The 20,574-nt window shown below is 41.8% G+C and overlaps 1 protein-coding gene across 1 annotated transcript in view; it reads right to left on the bottom strand.

Annotated features, from left to right (window-relative positions):
- SRFR1 (Tetratricopeptide repeat (TPR)-like superfamily protein) overlaps positions 1–20,574 on the bottom strand; it is a 79,867-nt gene that overhangs the window by 30,562 nt on the left and 28,731 nt on the right. The window contains exons 5-11 of the mRNA XM_087380231.1: positions 18,377–18,478; positions 18,185–18,265; positions 16,162–16,228; positions 15,934–16,034; positions 14,263–14,370; positions 12,686–12,756; positions 12,528–12,584 (exon numbers count right to left, since the gene is read on the bottom strand). Of these exons, the coding sequence (XP_087236357.1) occupies positions 12,528–12,584; positions 12,686–12,756; positions 14,263–14,370; positions 15,934–16,034; positions 16,162–16,228; positions 18,185–18,265; positions 18,377–18,478 (587 nt within the window). The remainder of the gene's footprint in view (positions 1–12,527; positions 12,585–12,685; positions 12,757–14,262; positions 14,371–15,933; positions 16,035–16,161; positions 16,229–18,184; positions 18,266–18,376; positions 18,479–20,574) is intronic.

The raw sequence follows: 20,574 nt of genomic DNA, 5'->3' as shown, positions 1-20,574 counted from the left end.
ATTTGTGATATATCTGTTTGCGCTTCTTGTAAATGATTGGGAGGGAATTAATGTCAAGGTCCTGGGTGAGGGCTGATAGCACCAGACTAGGTGGATCTAAGGCTAAGGGCCTAATGCAAGAAATGTGCCTAGGGGCAAAGGAAATTAAAGTATCCCAAGAGAGGGGTGAAAAGATGCATTAGGAAGGCCCTATGATGATGACATGTGGCATCTAGATCCATCTAGGAAGATGGGGCTTGTTGGAGTTAGTGAGAGAAAGGAGAATGAGCTTTTACGTAATTATGTTGATTTCGACTTCTCTGTCAGCTCTCACGCTCTAATAGGAATTGGCTGGGAGGATACTCGTGGTGCTACTCCCGTGATATGCACTAGTAAATAGAGAAAGTCTATAATATTTGGTATCAGAGCCTACAGGTTGAACGAGGGGATTGCGTTGAAAGAGAACGAGCTGGCAAGAAGCACGATTTCAAACAACGATCTGAAGTTACAGCGCAGGCTACTGGCGAAGACAACGTAATCTGAAGCAATACGTGACGACAAAAACGGCCAAGCTCCAGGCTTATAAACTGTCGCCTGAGCGGAGGGTTCCCGTGAGGCAAGTTGACGAAATGTGCATTAAATTACCTTTGTGCATAATTCGCCTGTGACGGACAAGGGACGACTCTGCTACGCGTGATGCTAAACGGAGGGAAAAGTCAAGGGGCTCGTGACCTCCACGCGACGGGCTGACTTGACGAAATACAGAGATAGAATTAGTTCGTGAATGGTGACAATTCATAATATTTGCTCGGGCTTAACAGGGGCTCATGTTACGGGAGGCCTTCGATGCGATACGTGGATGGGTGATGCGCAGGCAGAGATTACGGAGCATCTGGGAGCCTGTGAAAACAGGCGATAGGTTGACGATTGCTATCTGTTCCGTCGTATATCCCGTGCCTATGCTCTCTAGCTACGTGGCTGACTAGCTCGTAATAAATTTCGACCTGCTTCCCTAGCGGGCTCACGGTCAGAGCCCTCCAAGGTCACGTAGGCAGCTCGTAGGCTGGGACAAATTCCAAACAGAGAGCAACGCTTTGGCAGAAGAAGCAAAAGGTGAGAACATTTGCGATCAAGGAGTTACGTGGAGGCTGCAAGCTTCGGGACATCTGCGCTACGTGAAGACTCCAGGGGTGTCAAATCGGGTGGCAGGAGCGAACAGACCAGGGGGCTTTCGACATCATTTGCTCCTGTTCTCGTCACTTTGTTTTTTTTTTTCCCTGAACATTAGCTTGAATGGAATATTTAGCTTGCATGAAGGGATAGCCAGCCCGTATGTAGGCTTATGGTTCAAAGCAGGGTCGGATTATGCTTGTGTATATGCCTGTGTGCTTCAGTCAGAGTTGACTTGCAAGAATTTCCCTAGTATAGGGAAAAGCGGTATTTGGATTATGCATGTGTCAAATGCCTAGTCAGTGTGAATCTCGGATTGCAGGTATTCCCTAGTATAGGAAATTGTGTCAGAGTGCTAGTACACTGAATTTTGTCAGTTTGTAAATACAGTATTCTAACTGTGTTTATAAAAAATAAAAAAAAATAAAAAAATAAAAAAGAAGCAAAACACCCATTGACCGGAATGGAAGCAGAAGAAGGAGCTTCCAAGAGGGACCCTGGTGAGTCAAGAGTCCGGCCGACCCAGCAGGTGTCGCGCCCAGGAGCTCACACCTTATCTGGCAAGATTGCATTACTTGAGGATGCCTTGCAGCAGTTATTAGCGCAACAGTTACAGGCAAATGCAGGGCAGTCTGAACTTAGAAGAGTGATACACAGTATGTCTGCCAGACCTTCTCGAGATGAGAAGGGAAAGGCTCTAATGGAACCGGAGTTATGGAACCGGAGTCTAGTATCCCTACAGTCTAGCCTAGAAAGGCTAAAGTACCTAATATTGCCAATTATAGGCCGGAAAAGTATTCTGGTCGGATGAATGACCGTAGTTCTGATGTCATTGAGACCTGGTTACACAAATGGGACGAGGCGTTCGCCATTTGTGAAATCAGAAATGATATCAAGAAGATCTGCGAGGCCACCCACATGTTTAGTGAGGCAGCGGATCGGTGGTGGATTAAACAACAGAAAGATGGTATTGCATCCACTACCTAGGAGGGGTTTAAAAGGGAATTTAGATACCTTTCTTACCTCCTAACGAAGCATCTTGAGCTTGGGATCAATATAGAAACCTTCGTCAGAGAAATTTGTCAGTGGCAGAATACACTGATAAGTTTCGAGAGAGCGTAATGAAGGTTGATGAACCCCTACCTCAATCAATCCAAGTGAAAGATTTCATATTTAGATTGAATGATCGGATTAAAATGGAAGTTCGGGCTAAGTATGCGAACACGTTGGATGATGCAATAGCCATAGCCCTGAACTAGGAAGATGCCAAAGGCAGCAGGCAAAGTGGGTTTGCACAGGTCGGAACCCAGTATGGGTACCAGAAGAAATCTGGGTTTAAGAAGAAGTGGATTAGTAAAGGGAGTGGTTCTCAGCTGAGTGGTCAAGCCAAGTAGGCGAAACCAGCTGAAACTCCTAAATCAAGTACCACCATTGGAGTGAAGAGGAAAGTAACACCAATGGCAGCCCGGGCTTGGTCTAAGTCTCCCTTAAACCCAGAGCAAAGAGAAAAAGCGAGGAAAGAAGGCTTGTGTTTTGGTTGTCTTCAGCCTCATCAGTGGAAGGATTGTCCACGGAATAAGGATCGTCGGATGGCTGAGATTGTAGTCTCAGAATGCGACGTGGAGATGGAGGGAAGTCCCAGAGCAGAATAGATGCAGATTCAGCTAGCGGGATCTTCTCAAAGGTCAGTACCTTGTTTGTTATGTGTGTCTGTTGCTAAGCTAGTAACGAGTGCACCTGATAACATCCTATCTAAGCCCGCAGCAACGGGGTATACAGCCTTTAATGATACGGAGTTAATTAAAATGAAAGGGCAAGTGGCCAATCATGATGTCATTGTGTTGTTTGACTCGGCGTCAACGCACTATGTGATTAACTCCAAGCTCGTGAAGAGGCTGAAGTTAAAGACTAGCCCATCTAACTATGCGCATACAGTCAGGATGGCAGATGGAAGTTCAACTGAAGTATAGGACCAAAGGATTACCCAGTTGGAGCTTCGTATTCAGGACTATGCTGAGAAGCTTGATTTTGAAATGACTAAGCTTGCTCATGCAGATATAGCCCTGGGTATGGCGTGGCATTCTAGGAAGAATCATGCCATTGATTGAAAAAAGCACGTATATCAATTCAAGATGAATGATGTGCTTTATGTCTTACGAGGTGAGAAAGATGTACCTCAAGGACCGTTGGTTTTCGTGATGGAAATCCGAAAAGCTCAAGAAGAGTTCTTATTCCTTTGTACAGCATCGGTAGAGCCGGTAGATGATTCTTCTGCTAGCACTGATGTTGCGCAAAGTGATGAGATGGCCAAGCTGGCTAATCTTATAACAGAGGAGTTCTCTGAATGTTTTAGGGATGAACTACCTTATGGGTTACCTCCAGAGCGGAATGTTCAGCATAAGATAAAACTGATCCCGGGGGCAGAACCTGTAAATAGACCTTCCTATAGAATGAGTTTTACTGAAGAAGCGAAGGTGCGTAGACAACTGGAAGAATACCTCAAGTTGGGGCAGATTCAACTAAGTTTCTCACCTTTTGCTTCACCAGTGATATTAAAGAAGAAAAAGGATGATACGTTTCGCCTCTGTATAGATTACAGAGCATTGAATAATATCACTGTTAAGCACAGGTATCCGATGGCTCGGATTGATGATTTGCTAGACGCATTACATGGAGCCGTGATTTTCAACAAGATAGATCTTAAGTGTGGCTACCATCAGATCCGGATTAGAGCCGAGGATGTGCATAAAACCGCTTTCAGAAGCAGGTTTGGTCATTATGAGTTTTTGGTAATGCCCTTCGGACTTACTAATGCTCCAGCTACATTCGTCATGCTTATGAACGATTTACTACGTCCGTATATCGAAAAGTTTGTAGTACATTTTATTGACGATATTTTGGTATTCAGTAAAAGTATTACTGAGCATCGCGAACACTTAAGAATAGTATTCAGTACTTTGAGAAAAGCCAGTCTTTATGTAAATAAAAAGAAAACTATACTATGTGTTAGACTTGAATATTTGGGATTCATAATTACTCCAGAGGGGGTAGAAAAGAATCCAAAGAAAGTGGCTGCGATACTGACTTGGCCAATCCCTCAGAGTCTGACCGATTGCAATCATTCTTGGGATTTGTCCAATTTTATAGAAGACATATCAAAGGATATTCCGAAATAGTATCGTCATTGACTGATCTGACCTTAGATAAAGTACCTTTTATATGGGGACAGAATCAACAAGAAAGTTTTAACACCATAAAACAAGTTGTGGTCACAGGACCGGTGTTAAAAATAGTTGATCCCCAGAAACCGTTAAAAACCAATGCAAGTGACATTGCGGTAGGAGCAGTTCTCCTTCAAGAGGAAAGGCCAGTAGCCTTTGAAAGCAAGAAGCTTTCTCCCTCTCAAAGGAATTGGCCAACTCATGAATTGGAGTTGTATGTTGTTATCCATGCTTTGAAAACATGGAGGCATTATTTGTATGGTTCAGAGTTTTATGTGGATGTGGATCATGATACTCTGAAACATTTTTATAAACAGTCTGACTTGAGGGGCCGCCAAGCTAGGTGGGCAGAGCTCATGCAGGAGTTTAATTTGACAATTCGGTACCGAAGAGGGAAGGATAATAAGGTTGTTGATGCGTTGTCTCGCATTATGCACAACCTGAGTTTCACGGTATTAGAGAGTGCTCTAATGACCAAGATTAAAGAAACTCAAAAGGTGGACGAGTTTATCCAGAGTCTATGGCCTAAGACTCATGTTAAAACCCGGGGAAAACGAAAAGGATGACCTGGCATCCAGAAAAGACGAAACATATGCAAGATATACCATAAGAGATGGTATGCTGAAAAGAATTGGCAAGGTAGTAGTACCTAGTCAGAATGATCTCAGGCACAGAGTCATTCGACAATGCCATGATAGCCCATGTGCGCGACATCCAGGAGTCGAGAAGACATATGATCTCGTGAAGCGAGATTTCTTTTGGCCAAAGATGAAGAAGCATATTCATGAATATGTGACACGGTGTTTTTCGTGTTAGGTAAGCAAGGCCGAGCGGGTGAAGCCACCCCACCCGGACTTTTACAGCCCTTGGAGATACCACTAAGTAAGTGGGAGAGCATTTCCATGGACTTTATTGTAGGGCTGCCCATGACACAAGGAGGGTATGATTCTATCCTTGTGGTGGTTGATCATCTAACCAAGATGGCTCACTTTATTCCGACTAGAGAGTCTGTTAGTGCCCCGCAAGTGGCAAATTTGTTCATTAGACATATATTTCGTCTGCATGGATTGCCTAGATCCATAGTGTCAGACAAAGATGTCAGATTTACTGGTCATTTTTGGACAGCGGTATTTGAGACACTAAGGACTGAGTTGGAAATGAGCAGTGGGGATCATCTTGAAACGGATGATCAGACGGAGAGAGTCAACCAGACTTTAGAGGATATGCTGAGGGCATATGTATCATTGAGGCAACATACGTGGGACAAGTGGTTGCCATTGTTAGAGTTTGCCTACAATGATAGAAAACATTCTTCTACGGAGTTTAGTCCGTTTGAATTGAATTATGGTTATAGACCAGCAAATCCAACTACAGTTGGAATACCTCAGAGAGTGCCTAGTGCCGCGAACTTTGTGGTTCAGATGCGGGAGATGCTAGCACTTGCGATAGCTAATATCCGCCAGGCTATGGATAGAGCCAAGGCGTATGTGCATGAAAACCGGTCTATAAGAGAATTTAAGGAAGGAGAAAAAGTTTTTCTCAGAGTTCCTTCGCACTCGAAGTCATTAACTTCAGGAGAGTGTGCTAAGTTATCACCTCGATACTATGGGCCGTGGTTACTTCTAAAGAGAATAGGCAAGGTAGCCTATAAATTAGAATTGCCACAGGGTTGCAAGGTGTACCCGGTTTTTCATGTTTCTCGTTTAAAGAAATTTTTGCATACAGGTGACTCACTAATCGAAGGTGTGGTTTTGTTTCAAGAGATAGAGGATAATGCAAGGCGCAAACCAACAAGAATCCTGGACCGAGGAACAATGCAAATATGAAATCGGAAGATACCGACGGTGTTGGTTGCATGGCATGGTCAGCCTCTATCAGAAGCTACCTAGAAATCCGTATACCAGTTGCGGAGAGTATTCCCAAACTTTATCATCGAGGACGCTGATGTCTGAAGAGGCAAGGAATGTTACGCTCTAGCCAAGGTAGCATGATCTCGGAAGAATCAGTCAACATTTCCCTTACAGGATCTCTGTTTGTAATATATCTGTTTGCGCTTCTTGTAAATGATCGGGAGGGAATTAATGTCAAGGTCCTAGGTGAGGGCTGATAGCACCAGACTAGGTGGATCTAAGGCTAAGGGCCTAATCCAAGAAATGTGCCTAGGGGCAAAGGAAATTAAAGTATCCCAAGAGAGGGGTGAAAAGATGCATTAGGAAGACCCTATGATGATGACATGTGGCATCTAGATCCATCTAGGGAGATGGGGCTTGTTGGAGTTAGTGAGAGAAAGGAGAATGAGCTTTTACGTGATTTTGTTGATTTCGACTTCTCTGTCAGCTCTCCCGCTCTAACAAGAATTGGCTGGGAGGATACTCGTGGTGCTACTCCCGTGATATGCACTAGTAAATAGAGAAATTCTGTAAGAAACATAGTGCAATTTCAATCCCATGATAGTCATTCATAAGGTTGAAAACCATAACTCCATCACGCATAGCAGGGACCAGCTACTATGACATCCTCACTAACGTCATCAGCGCGCAATACTAGGTGTAGACCATAATATAAAAATATGCTCTCACATGTATACGTCCTTCCGCATCTTTGGCTAATCATACGAATCCACACACCCACACATACTTGAGCATCCATTTATACAAAGTCTTCATACTGAGTCTTTGTGGTGAAGGGCAGACTCAGCAATGACGAAGGCTAGCACGAAAGGAGAAGGCTAATCAAATTGTATACCTTTGTAAAACTAGAATAAGTCCAATCATACAAATTTAAATTTTTGGTTGTTCTAAAGATCAAAAATCTACACAAAAAATAAAAGAGAAAATGAAAGAGACGAAAAAAGAGGTAAACAAAAACTTTTATGAAAAACAAAAGGAAGACATACTTAGCAAGCAAAGCAACACTTTATGTCGTCAATAGTGCCCAAGCATAAGCAGCTATACTCGGTTTCTAAAGTAGTCCAAAATCTCTTCATTCAAGCTACAACTTCTTGTGAAGTCTAAATGATTTCATTTAGTCCCTCCCAAACGTATGCCCACATGGGGTATTATTACCATCAAGATAATCTTCAGCTGCAAGCATTCCAAATAGATCATTGTTTGCCATCTTAACTGCAAAAATATGCAACCAACTCCGATCTCTGTCTGAATCAAATGACTGCACAAGAACTGAGTGCAAATGTCTGATTCTAATAATTGCCTGCGCGTGAAAAATAACCCCGCGGCACGAAGGCAAGGCCTAAAGCAGAAACTGAATGGAGCAAAAGCCCTAAATTTTAGAAATTGAATGTACCCAATTCAAGGTAGAGATAGGGCCAATCTTATCCACGAAAATGTGCAGCAAAATACAGTCAAAAGCCCCAAATTCTGTGCAGCCTGTACAGCTGCTAAGGGCAATATGGGCTGTATGACCTGCGGGAACTGGAGACTGCTCTAGACCTCTTGCAATGCTGTATGACAAAAAACAGGGCTAGGACTGTATCGTGCTGGCAGATCTGGAAGATGACGGCTGCAGCTCAAGGTAGTGACACAGCAGCACTCAGAGAAAAACAACAAGCAGAATTATAACCTAGCGATCTGAATAGGCAGCGGCCTGATTTCCTGAATGGCCGCACAGCTTCAAATATGCTCAAAAATTAGGGCACAACTGAAGCAGCAACTTGACGTCTGACGGCGAACAGTTCTGGAGCAAAATCATGCAACTCAGGTACCAAAACGACCAGTAAGGTAAAGGTGGCAACTTCTAAGTTCTGGGAAGATGTAGACCAGCTCCAGGAAGGAATTGCCACTGATGCAGAAATTGTCGAGCAGAAGCAAAAAGTCAAATCTTCAGATTGCTGTACAGCAAAAGCAAAAAAGTAAGGCCAAGTACAAAGGGTTTTTTATAAAACCCTAAGGACAGAACTGCCTGTCTTAGTTCAATAGTCATATGTACACTAATAGTACTAACTGTCCTATGTATGTATTAACTAGCCTACAAGGCCATACCAGTGTGTAATAACAAATATCAGCAAAACAAGCTAATAGCAGTAAAGACAACACAGCCAAGCACTCCCCCATGTATCATGTATAATGGGCAAACCCATCGAGACAGTGTATTCATTTAAGTACATGGAGCTTATGCATACAATGGAGGACTGATGCGGGATGGTAAATGATTGTGACAATAGTGACTAGAAGATGGCACAAATGTCACATGGTATTCAATGTGTATGTATTACAAACTGTGCTGAAGTGTGGGGTGGCAGTATCTCACATTCGACTTGGGATGACAAAAAGAAAAAATTCAATGTGTATGTATTACAAACCATGCTTATGGAGTGGAAGTGTGGGGTGGTAGTATCTCGCAGTCAACATGGGATGACAAAAAGGAAAAAATCCTTCATTAGAAGGCATTTGGGGTTCAAGGCTGCCAAGCCTTACTCAATGTTGCTCCTCCAGAGAACTATAGAGATTCATGCTTGGAAAGAGTTTTCAGATACATAATCTAGATCAAGCCCATGGACAGTGAGGATACCAAAGACAACCTCGTATACAAGCAAGAAACCACAGAAAAATCACAAAAGTAAAATATTGTCATCTGGGTGGGTACAGGATCTATATGGCTGGTTCAAATGGTGGAATGTAGAAAAACACTTCAATGAAGAGATAGACAAGGAGGTTTTCCACCATGCTTTGTTGGATGCACTCCATAACAGGCAGTCAGCTGAGAAAAAGGCCAAATTTGAGCTACCTTGAGTGATGTGATCCTCGCACACACAGAGGAAAGCCAACCCGGAGTGTGGGATAAGTGTTGAAGATAAGTGCACACTAAGTGTACTATTTCCTAGTCTACATTTGTCTAAGTCTAAGTCTAGTCTTTAGTGTGTGCCATGTGGCACTTCTACAATTATCCCATAAGCACTCTTGCTTTATGTCTTGTACTTTGGCCCATATATTCAATGGGTCACATCATTGTAATCTATCAGTCTAGCTTGTGTCTTGTCTACACTCTTCTCAAGGTATTTCTAGTCTTTCAGTCTTGTTATTTCATTTCCAGTTTCTATTTCTAGTTCTTGCTTCCATATTCCAACATGGTATCAGAGCTAGATTGATCCCTCTTCCCCCTCTTCTCTCTTCTCAAGTCTGTCCTCAGATACAGATCTGCCCCCCCCGCTCAGATCTGCCTCCTCTCTCCCCCGTTGCAGATCTGCCCTTTTTCTGCCCCGCCATTCCGCTCCAATCTCTGCGCCTGCTCCAGATATCTGCGCCACATCTGCACTTCAGATCTGTGCAGCAGCCACAGATCTGAGCGACAGATCTGCTGTTACGCCAGATCTGCGCAACTCTCTGCTGCAGCGCCAGATCTGCGTAAATCTGCTGTCACTTCTGCATCTGCTGTTGTATCTGCTATCCGTACAGCGTTGCCCATATTCCGTACGTCATCCGTACGCCGCCATACGTCATCCGTACTCTGCTCGCCGTCGTCCGTACGTCGTCCGTACAGCTGTCCGTACAGTCCGTACGACTGTATGGAATCCGTACCTGCACAGGCTGACGACTTCTCCAGCTCCATCTTCACGGAGATCTACATCTTTTTTACACTCCTACTTCTGCCCGGGATTAAGGTACTAAGCTTTGCCTCTTTCAGTTTGCTGAACAGTCTCCCCTTTTTTGCTGGTTCCTCCTACTTCGATGGGCTGTCATATGCTATGGCCCTGACAAAGTGGTGAGAGAACCGGCTTCTGGGATCTCTTCCTCTCATTTATTTTCTGCAATATTGTAAGGGAATAGACACTGCCCTTGCATCCTAGCAAGAGGTAAGACCTTCCCACATGGCATCTTCCTCTCATTCTCTCATATCTATCGACAAATTCAATGGGTCCAACTTTCATACTTGGCTGATCAAAATCAAGTGCCATCTTATGAAAGAAGGCCTTTGGGACATTGTTCACCGTGATGCTCCCGAAGGTCCATCTGAGCAAGTTGTCGCTGCCAAGAACGACAAAGCCTATGCTATCATATTGCTCCGCCTTGGAGATGATTACATTCATCACATCTCCGACATACAGTCTGCTTCTCAAGCATGGATCACTTTGGACACTCTTTTTGGAACCCGATCTAAAAACTCTAAGATTGCACTTATGATCTCATTCTTTGATCTACATATGCAGGAAGGAGCTACTATAGCCTCTCATGTCAATTATCTTCGCAGTCTTATGGTTCAGCTTGCGTCAGTAAAGTCTCCCATCTCCGAAGATATTGCTATTGCTGTGCTTCTCAAAAGCTTACCTGACTCCTATGTTACTCTTGTCACTACCTTCAAGTATCATAATAATCCTTCTCTTGAGGGTATCATCAATGCTCTCCAAGAGAAAGAAAGAACTCAACAACGAAAGGTAACTGACACTGCATTTTTAGCAAAGAAAGGAAGTTCTAAGGTAAGAAAGCCTTGCACCCATTGTGGCAAAACTAATCATGTGGAGAAGGACTGTTTCAAGGCTCATCCATGCACCATTTGTGGCCGTGATAATCACCAGGAGAGGGACTGCTACTCCAAAACCTCTACATCAGCTCCTGCATCTACCTCAGCCCATGTTGCTGCAACATCTCCATCAGCTGATCCTGCTGTTCCTTCCTCACATGATGAGAAGTGGGCTTTCTGATTACTTCTATGTCTTGTCTACCACCTTGACCACCGATGATGTAGGTCAAGGGGTTCTAGTGTCTTGGTCTTTCTATTTGTCTACAATCAGTCTTCTGTCTATCTAGTCTTGTCTGTCTATCTATTTGTCTATCAATCTGACTGTGTTTTAGATCCATCTTGTCCTTACCCTTGTGGACCCATATGAGGATACCACTTGAGGAGGGGTGTCTCAGGATCATTTGTCTGTCATGGTTTCTATCTTGTCTCTCAGTCTATCAGTCTGTCTTCTAGTCTTGTCTTTCTGTCTTACTCCTAGTGTCCACTTAAGGAGGGTGTTGAAGATAAGTGCACACTAAGTGTACTATTTCCTAGTCTACATTTGTCTAAGTCTAAGTCTAGTCTTTAGTGTGTGCCATGTGGCACTTCTACAATTATCCCATAAGCACTCTTGCTTTATGTCTTGTACTTTGGCCCATATATTCAATGGGTCACATCATTGTAATCTATCAGTCTAACTTGTGTCTTGTCTACACTCTTCTCAAGGTATTTCTAGTCTTTCAGTCTTGTTATTTCATTTCCAGTTTCTATTTCTAGTTCTTGCTTCCATATTCCAACAATAAGGTGCCAAGAGAAAAAAGAATATGCCACTTATGTGATTTGGGTCTGGTGAAGACAAAAGAACATATACCTTTGTAAGACTAGAATATGTCCAATAATACAAATTTAGATTTTTGGTTGTTCTAAAGTCCAAAAATCTACACAGAAAATAAAAAAGAAAACGAAAGAGAAGAAAAAGCAGGTAACAAAAAAAAGGTGCCAAGAGAAAAAAGAATATGCCACTTACGTGATTTGGATCTAGTGGAGACAGAAGAACACCTAGTAGTCACGGTTTGCCCCCCATATGCAAACATCAGGGATGATTTCAGCACCCTCTTTGAGGGACACACACAACTGCCAAACCTATTACTCAAGGCTCACATTTTTGGCTTTAAGGGCATACATTACTCGGCTCTTCAAAGACGGAGACTACCATGAGTCACATAATAGTCTCTTCCCCTCCCACTATTGGAGAAATATATCTAACTGCTTTTTGAGTTATGTACTTGATATTTTCCGGTCCCATTGGCTGTTTTTTGGCCCCCAGAGGTCGATATTACATCCTTCTTCTTTTCTCTCTCACTCAACATACATAGACACACATGCATGCACATACATGATTTCCATACTCCTACCACACAATTGTAGAATAGATCACGAGTAGCTTGTAGCCTGCTCGTTGCTTCTCTGTGGCAAGTTTCCAGGTTTAGCTTGCACAAACTATAGGCTTTGTTGCACCTACATTCCCTAATCTTCTCCTTACGAGTGCAAGATGGTAAACTGCTGGACAATGTTTATATTGCTATAGGTCCCATAGACCGTATTTAGTCTCTACACATGATAGCATCAATCAGCCAACCAACCTTTCTGTTCATGGGTGCAATTATGGACATAGCTACATATTTGCACAAAAGTAAAACTTACTTGTGATCTCCAAGGCCTTGCCGTAATAGACCGAGTAAGCGATATGCATTGACATACCTGGTAAAATGTACAATGTTTAATATAAGCAGCTACATATTATATTTCGATATCTAACAGTTAACACTCAAAGAAAACAGACACTGTCCTTTTACACATACTTTTCATCTATAGAAAGAGCTTTTTGCAAGCATTCCATGGCCTCCTCTGTTTTACCAAGCTCTGAAAAAGACTGCACATAAATCATGCATTGTTAGAATCAATAAGACAGAATTATAACCCTAAGCTATTACTCCCAGTCACTACTGTATCCTCAAAAGTGACAACTCCTGCAAGGTTCAATACTTCTCAATTGCATTGTGTAATCTCATACTCTATTCTCTTTCTATAGATGCAAAAGAAAATCCATATGACTAACCTACTCTGTCTAGACAAAAAAATTGAGTGCTCATTAAGTTCTTCTTGGTTCTAACAACAGCTGAGAGTTACAGGACTCAAAAATGTTGGATATGCTCATCAGATAAAAAGAAGGAAGAGAAGAGCAACTTTTCCAACAGTATTCAAAAGGAAGTTAGATACTAAAAGAGAGAATGAAAGATCAGAATAGTTGATAAAGATCATTTGGAAACGAATATACCTAAGATTAATGTTTATCAAACTTATGGAGACAAATCTACCAAGAAAAAAGTGCTTGCACTAACACTAACAACTGTTTCCTCCGAATTTTGTGTATACTAAAGAAACACTTCTGAATCATCAAATGCTATGTTACTACTATTAGTGTCCAAAAAGAATTTTCCCAATCAGACCAGTGTACAGAGCAAACCCCACAATAATCATAACCATCAACCAAAAGAGTTCTCACAATGGCATGAAAATATGAGTAAAGCAAGTACCCCTGATAAACGGTATATCTAGAAAAATCCAGGAACATGCCCAAACTGGTCCTCTAAAAATGCAACACAATGTGCAGTTTCAATCTCACGATAGTCGCTCATAAGGTTGAAAACCATAACCTCCACCATGCATAGCAGAGACTAGCTACTATGACATCCCCACTAACGTCATCAGCACCCAGCTGTGGGTGTAGACCATAGGATAAGCATATGCTCTCACACATACAAATCTGCACACCCGCACATACTTGAGCATCCATTTATACAAAGGTCTTTGTCTGTCAACACTCCGGAGGTGAAGGGCAAACTCAGCCATGACAGCGGCTAGTAGTAAAGGAGAAGGCTAATCAAAAAGTAGTCCACATTCTCTTCATTCAAGCTACAATTGCTTGTGAAGACTATATGATTTTATTTTAGTCTCTCCCAAACGAGCATCCAATGATAAACATGTTGGAATTGTATTGTGTCCATAGTTTTGGACGGAAATATATATTTTGGTGGTTTCTCTATCTGGCTGGTTCATTGTCTATTGATTAGTCTGCACATCTATATTATGCACATTAAGTTAAGAAGTTTGTGATTCCACACCCACACCACACTGTTTGAGCTCCTGGGCATTACTATCAGTCTTCCCCTGTGCGTACCCTCTGTTGGGTAATTTCTAACAAAACAACAGTTTTATCATAGTTTTATCAAGTACCCCTGATAAACGATAGTTTTATCATATGGGCGATTGCAAAAGTTTCAGTTGCATTCAACGAAAATTTTCAATATCCTATGGAACCTCCTCCTAAATGCAAGTTTCTAAGTAATCATCGAAAAAAAAATGTAAAAAGAGGTACCTGTGCCAACTGGGTCCAACCTTCCTTAAAAGATGGGTCTATCTCCAATGCCTTATTATGTGCCTCGATTCCTTCCTTGTGGTGACCAGTTGCGAGAAGAGCAAGGCCCTGTAGTCAACAAACAAGTTTACAAAGCAATCCACATAGCTCCCCTTGAAAGTAATATAGGCTTCATTAAATGTTTACAACTTACACCTTACTTATCTTAAAAACTCTTGATATCATTACTAAGAAAGCATAAAAGTTTTAACAAAACCAAGCCTAATAATCAATGTAAATCCCACACAGCCAAGAAACTACATAATTTTTATCATTTGTGAATCCTTCTCAATTCCGGTTTCAAAGTCGTCTAGTTAACATAGGGAGGTCACTTTTGTATGAGCCCCAACGTTGTGGTCTGTGTTTGAGTCAGTTCTACTCATAAAGATAGCCCCACTCATTCAATTATATCTATATCTAGATGAATCCAAGAACTTGCCAAACCCATCCTCTACAAACACAACACATAGCGCTGTTTCAATCTCATGATAGTCACAACGTTGAAAACCATACACTCCATCAAGCATAGCAGGGACTAGCTACTATGACATCCACACAAACGTCATCACGACCCAACAACAATGGGTGTAGGCCATAGGATAAACATCTCTCACATAAACATATCCACACACCACACATCCTTAAGCATCCATTTATAGAAAGGTCTTCGTATTGAGTCTTTGTCAACCCTTCAGCGGTGAAGGGTAGACTCAACCGTACACATGCTAGTGAAGGCTGATAAAAAGGCAGTCCACATTCTCTTCATTTAAGCTACAACTGCTTGTGAAGACTATACGATTTCATTTTATTGTCTCCCAAACGATCATTTCTACACTATCTTGCTGATAGGGCAAAGAAAACGCACACTTGAGACAGAAAGAATTTATTGCAAGCCGAAACATGGAAGAAAACTTCACAATGTGAAATTTGCATGTCGGCTACTACAATATCTAGATGAATCCAAGAATATGCTGAGCTCATCACTAGCATGGCAAGAGAAGAAGAAATCAGAGAAATTGAAAGAGAACCAGAATGAGGAAGAATATAGCAACTACAACCTCTTCTGTCATCTCCTCACAAAGAGAACATCACTGTCATTTTGTAAATAGAACCCATGTCAGGAAACTAAGCATCTTTGCCATCACTATATAGAGAATACTTGTGTCACACCCGACAAGCAACACGAGTTTTTATAGCCCACATCCAGATTGGTCTAGCTAAGCTTTTCTGAAATCAGAAGTCGAGGTGATTACTCTTTCTGCTTACATTTGATTCGCCTTGGACAGGCATTAGGCATCCTTATCGTGTCATTCCTTGTGAATTGCCAATGTCAGAGTAGAGTCTCCACCTTCTAAATTATCTCATTTGTTACGAAGTCATTCATTTGGTTTATGCTCGACTCTATTAAGTGGGAATCATTTGGGTTATGCTCAAAGCTTGATGACTATATCAATTGTTCATTGTTCATCATAAAAGTCGCAAAGATGCCATGGACCCATCCCACTACCTAAAAAGAAGATTACAGTGCTTTTCCCAAATCTTTCAGACTGTGATAGAAGGTGCACTAGGACAAATTTGTCAATTTAATACATGTTGAAGTAAAATCAAATCCTGAGAATGGGAAAATTTTACCAGATAGTTATAAGCAAGTTTGTTAGACTTGTCAAATGCTACGCATGCCTGCAGATCCTTGACCGCACCTTCATAGTCCTTTGATCTATAGCGAACTGTACCTGCAAGCCTTCTTTGCACGTGCACATCAGAGCTGCCATGTTTGTCATATTAAAAAATACCAATAAAGTGACTGATTCTTCAAGAGTCTTGGCAGGTGTGCTATGTAAGAAACAACAAATTGAGCACCTCTCTCATGAAGAACATCAGAAGAATTAGGCTCGAACTCTAGTGCCTTTGACAAATCTGAGATGGCCTGTTCAATACAAAGCATTGCCCAGAAACATAGGAATATCTCATCAACTGTATTGCAAAAGAAGATGGAATACAAATGGAGAATATTGTGTTTGCGAAAGCGAAGTCCAAACGAAAGGAGAGCAACCAACAGAAGTGTTATAAGCGATAAAATACTGGTACACCACAAGCTATACACTACAGAAAAGACAAGAATAGACTGCCTAAGATGGTAAAATGAGCGACTCTAAAGCTTGATCCCTTTGTTAAAGTGGCATAACACTAACAGTTGAACTTACTTCTTCCTTGTGCTTTTACATATTGATCAAACAGCCAAGGTACTTCTCAAAATAAAACAATAAAAAATATATCTAGACGAATCCAAGAACATGCCCAAACTCATCCTCTAAAATACAACACAGTGTGCAGTTTCTATCTCATGATAGTCACTCATAAGGTTGAAAACCAAACTCCATATGCATTGCAGAGACTAGCTACTATGACAATCCCACTGACATCATCAGTGCCACAGTGGGTGTAGACCATAGTATAAACATATGCTCTCACACATACAAATCCACACACCCACACATACTTGGGCATCCATTCATACAAAGGTCTTCGTACTGAGCTCCTGTCAGCACTCCAGAAGAGAAGGGCAGACTCAGCCGTGACAAGGGCTAGCACTAAAGGAGAAGGCTAATCAAAAAGGAGTTCACATTCTCTTCAATCAAGCTACAACTGCTTGTGAAGACTATATGATTTCATTTTAGTCTCTCCCAAACAAGCATCCAAGAAAAAAATGCTTAGACCATCCAATTCAAAAAACAATAAGATGTCGTCTGCAGATTTCCCAGAAGGATTTTGTGATGATGTTTGGCCACGGGATGACAAACATCTTTGTACTAATTTTGTACATTTTCTATCTATTGATATTTCTTGCCTTGTAGCAAGGAAAAAAACTTGCACACGTTACCCAAAGTTTACAGACAAATTCCCATCATGCACAGCAGACATAGCTAATATCACACGACTTCCTCAACGCTGACTTTAAGGTAGATCACTGTATATAACACATGTTCTTGCTCACACAGATGCACATGAATATACATGCGAGCATACATTTGACAATGGTCTTAATACTGACTTTCTGTGACCTCTCAAAGCGCCAAATATTAAGGGGAAGGCGAGTACTTTCATCTCACACTGCATACAGTAGAGCACAACGATTCTCTTCATTTTTCTATATGTCCATGAACAAAATTACACACACACACACACACACACACATATCTATATCTATCTAGATGTATCTATGGCTGTATGATTTTTACATATACATACAAATGTTTTTTTATATGTCCATAAACAAAACTAGACACACACACACACATATCTATATCTATCTAGATGTATCTATGGATGTACAATATTTACATATACACACATACGTCCATACACACACACCCCTCCCCCCTCCCCAAAACTCATCCTCTAAAAACAAAACAATGTGCAGTCATGATGCTCACCCACAGCCTCAGAAACCATAGTCTCCATCACACATAGCAGGGAGTAGTTACTACAACAGCTTCACCAATATCATCAATGCTGGACAGTGGGTGTAGTCCCTAGTATGAGCGTATGCTCTAACACACATAAGCATGTCCACACACCACACACGCACAAGCATCCATTTATGTAAAGGTCTTCATACTGAGTTTCTATCAGCACTCCAAGATAAGGATAGACTCGGCTGTGATGAAGTCTAGCAAGGTGAAGGCTAATCTTGCTTATCTACAATTGGTTGTAGACACAAGTATTTCCTTCTGGTCTCTCCCAAATGATCATTTCTAAGCAGCAGGGGTACGATATATGAATTTGCAAGACTCCAATGTCCAACTTTTGGAATATCCAGAGCCCATTCATCAGACCAGACCTCATGATACCAAAGCAAATAATTTGGCAGCAAGAATCTCACCTCTGCACTTGCTCCTAAAGCTGCCCTTGCCTGACCCCTTCGTTTCCAAGCTTCTCCCATATTTGGATTGACCTGTATTGCCTGGATACCTCCAAAAAGTTCCATTTGAATTTGAAATTTCAAGTACATTTGCATGATCTCTCAAGAACTAAACTAGGAACAAACCACCGAACATAGTATAGCATGCAACACCTGTGAAAAATCCACAATTGCAGCATCCAAATCCCTCTGGAATGCATACGCAGTTCCTCGTCCTAATAGGGCCTCAACACATTCAGGATTATCTCTGATAACCTGCAACAACACTTACTGTCATTTTGCACAGCATTATTTGATGAAAGAAAAGTTACAAAACCCAAAGTTTAAATCAGTACTCAATGCGTGAGCTTCCATTACATGTAAGTTGACCATACTATCAACAAGGTACAGAGAGACTAGCAGCAAGCCTTCAAAAATGATTCTAATTTTAAGAAATCTGATGCAATCCGAATAAATCTAAAGATCACCTATGTCGCAACAAGCTGAATAGAATCACCGAGGAAAACCACCAAATTTTGGCGGGCGAAGCAATTTGGTGTCAAGCTACCCTAAAACTTTAAGATGAAACAATCCAATACCTTAAACTTCCCATCAAAGGAAGAGACCACCCAAAAAGGGATAAAATTATACAGAAGCCCATCCCCCCAACACCCCCCTGCCTGCCCCCAAAAAGAAAACAGAAGGATACATATATAGAATTCCAAAAAAACAATAAAGGGAAACATATGGCCATCAACTGGTAAAGTGAAGCAAAATATGAAATCAGAAGCTCAGAAGTGGGCCCAGATCTGTAAAGTATTGATTCCATAGAAATGATGCATTGATGGAACTTCCCGTTTGTATTGCAGCATTTCAAACAACCACTCACTCAAAACACATCTTCTTTTTCGCATCATGAGAAGTGCAAGGAAATCGCAATAGTACAGTGGCAGGAGTTGTATCATATTCTCCCTCTAAAATGAAGAATGCAAGAGAGAGAAACAGAGAGAGTCCACACAAGAAAACTATAGAAATGCCAATGTAAACACAGGACAGAGGGTGTTTTTTCATCCCATAAAAGGAGGGAGAGGGAGGGAGCAGCAGGGTACGTATATCAAAGCACAAAACACTACCGAAGTTTGATCCTATGTTTAAGGTACCCAATTACATGCTGTGTCAACCTTGATTACATTCCAGCATAAGAAAGCGGCTGAAGGTCAATTGCATCAAGATTTAACTGTTGCAAATTCATTAACTTTATGTAGAGTCAAGATTTTGAGTTTCTATTATCTCTTTGGCGCCCAAAGGCTGTCTCAGCTATGATGAAGGTTCGCACTATGAATCAAACTAAAATTCTTCAATACCGTCAAAAACGACAAATCACATAACTGAAACATTTACATAGAAGCTGAACTAATCGGATGAGAATATTCAATACAGTCTAAAATGATGAATCACATTACCAAAGCAAGTCTGTGCCCCCGATGAGTTTTATTCTTTCTATTAATTAGTAAGGGAGGAAGCGAAAGAATTAACCTAAGCTTGGGGATGGAATGAAAGAATTAACACCTAAGCTTGAGGAGGTTATGAAAGCTTGGTCTCGAAGGCTCGCCTCTTCTCGTGCTTGCGTCAAATCAATTGTCGAAACATGACGACACGGAGCTATGTTAAGGCTCTCTGAAGTGCAATGCAAGTGTACATGGCAGGAACACCCCCCAAGAATACCTCCGAGGTATTGACCCACCTCAGCAAAATTTGATTGGCCTTGATCGAAAAGGTCGATAGCCTCGAGACCACTAATGTGGCATTGATGGCAGAAAAGACACATATTGACAAGACCCTAAATGAAATCAAGAAGCAAGGGGGGCGTATGCAAGAAGAATGGCGGAAGGAGAAAGGGAAGAAGGACGAATGGGAAAAGGAGAAGGAGACATGGGAAGATGAGAAGGACAACCTCAAGGACAAAATGCAGGCCATGGGGACAAAATTACAGCAATTGAGGGATATGCAGAGGGTACCAGAAGGTACGTGCAAGGCAATGGAAGAGATGAGAGCCGAGAATGAGATGCTTAAGAAGGAGATGGCAGCGCTACAGACAACCATACAAGGGAAGCATGCTGAGTTCACACAGCAAATCACTAAAGGTAACGCAGATATACTAGAATGGAAGAATGTGGTTAAGGGTACGGCAGCCCCCAAGAAAGAGATCATCTCTGAAGCCCTGGAGGAAGAGAAAAGAAGGAGCAACAAGGCCTCGAATGTCCTAGTCAAAGGCCTAACAGTTGGAGACACCCCTATGTCCGATGCCAAGACCTTGTTCACCAAAATGGGAGTCAACCTGACATGCGAGACAGCATGGAGGGTTGGTAAAG

Source organism: Dipteris shenzhenensis, chromosome 10 (assembly GCF_047967505.1).
Source record: "Dipteris shenzhenensis isolate YYH24624 ecotype China chromosome 10, Dip_SZ_1.0, whole genome shotgun sequence".
NCBI classification, from domain to species: domain Eukaryota; kingdom Viridiplantae; phylum Streptophyta; class Polypodiopsida; order Gleicheniales; family Dipteridaceae; genus Dipteris; species Dipteris shenzhenensis.
Note: the sequence above shows the minus strand (reverse complement) of the source record. Positions and strands in the feature narration are given on the sequence as shown.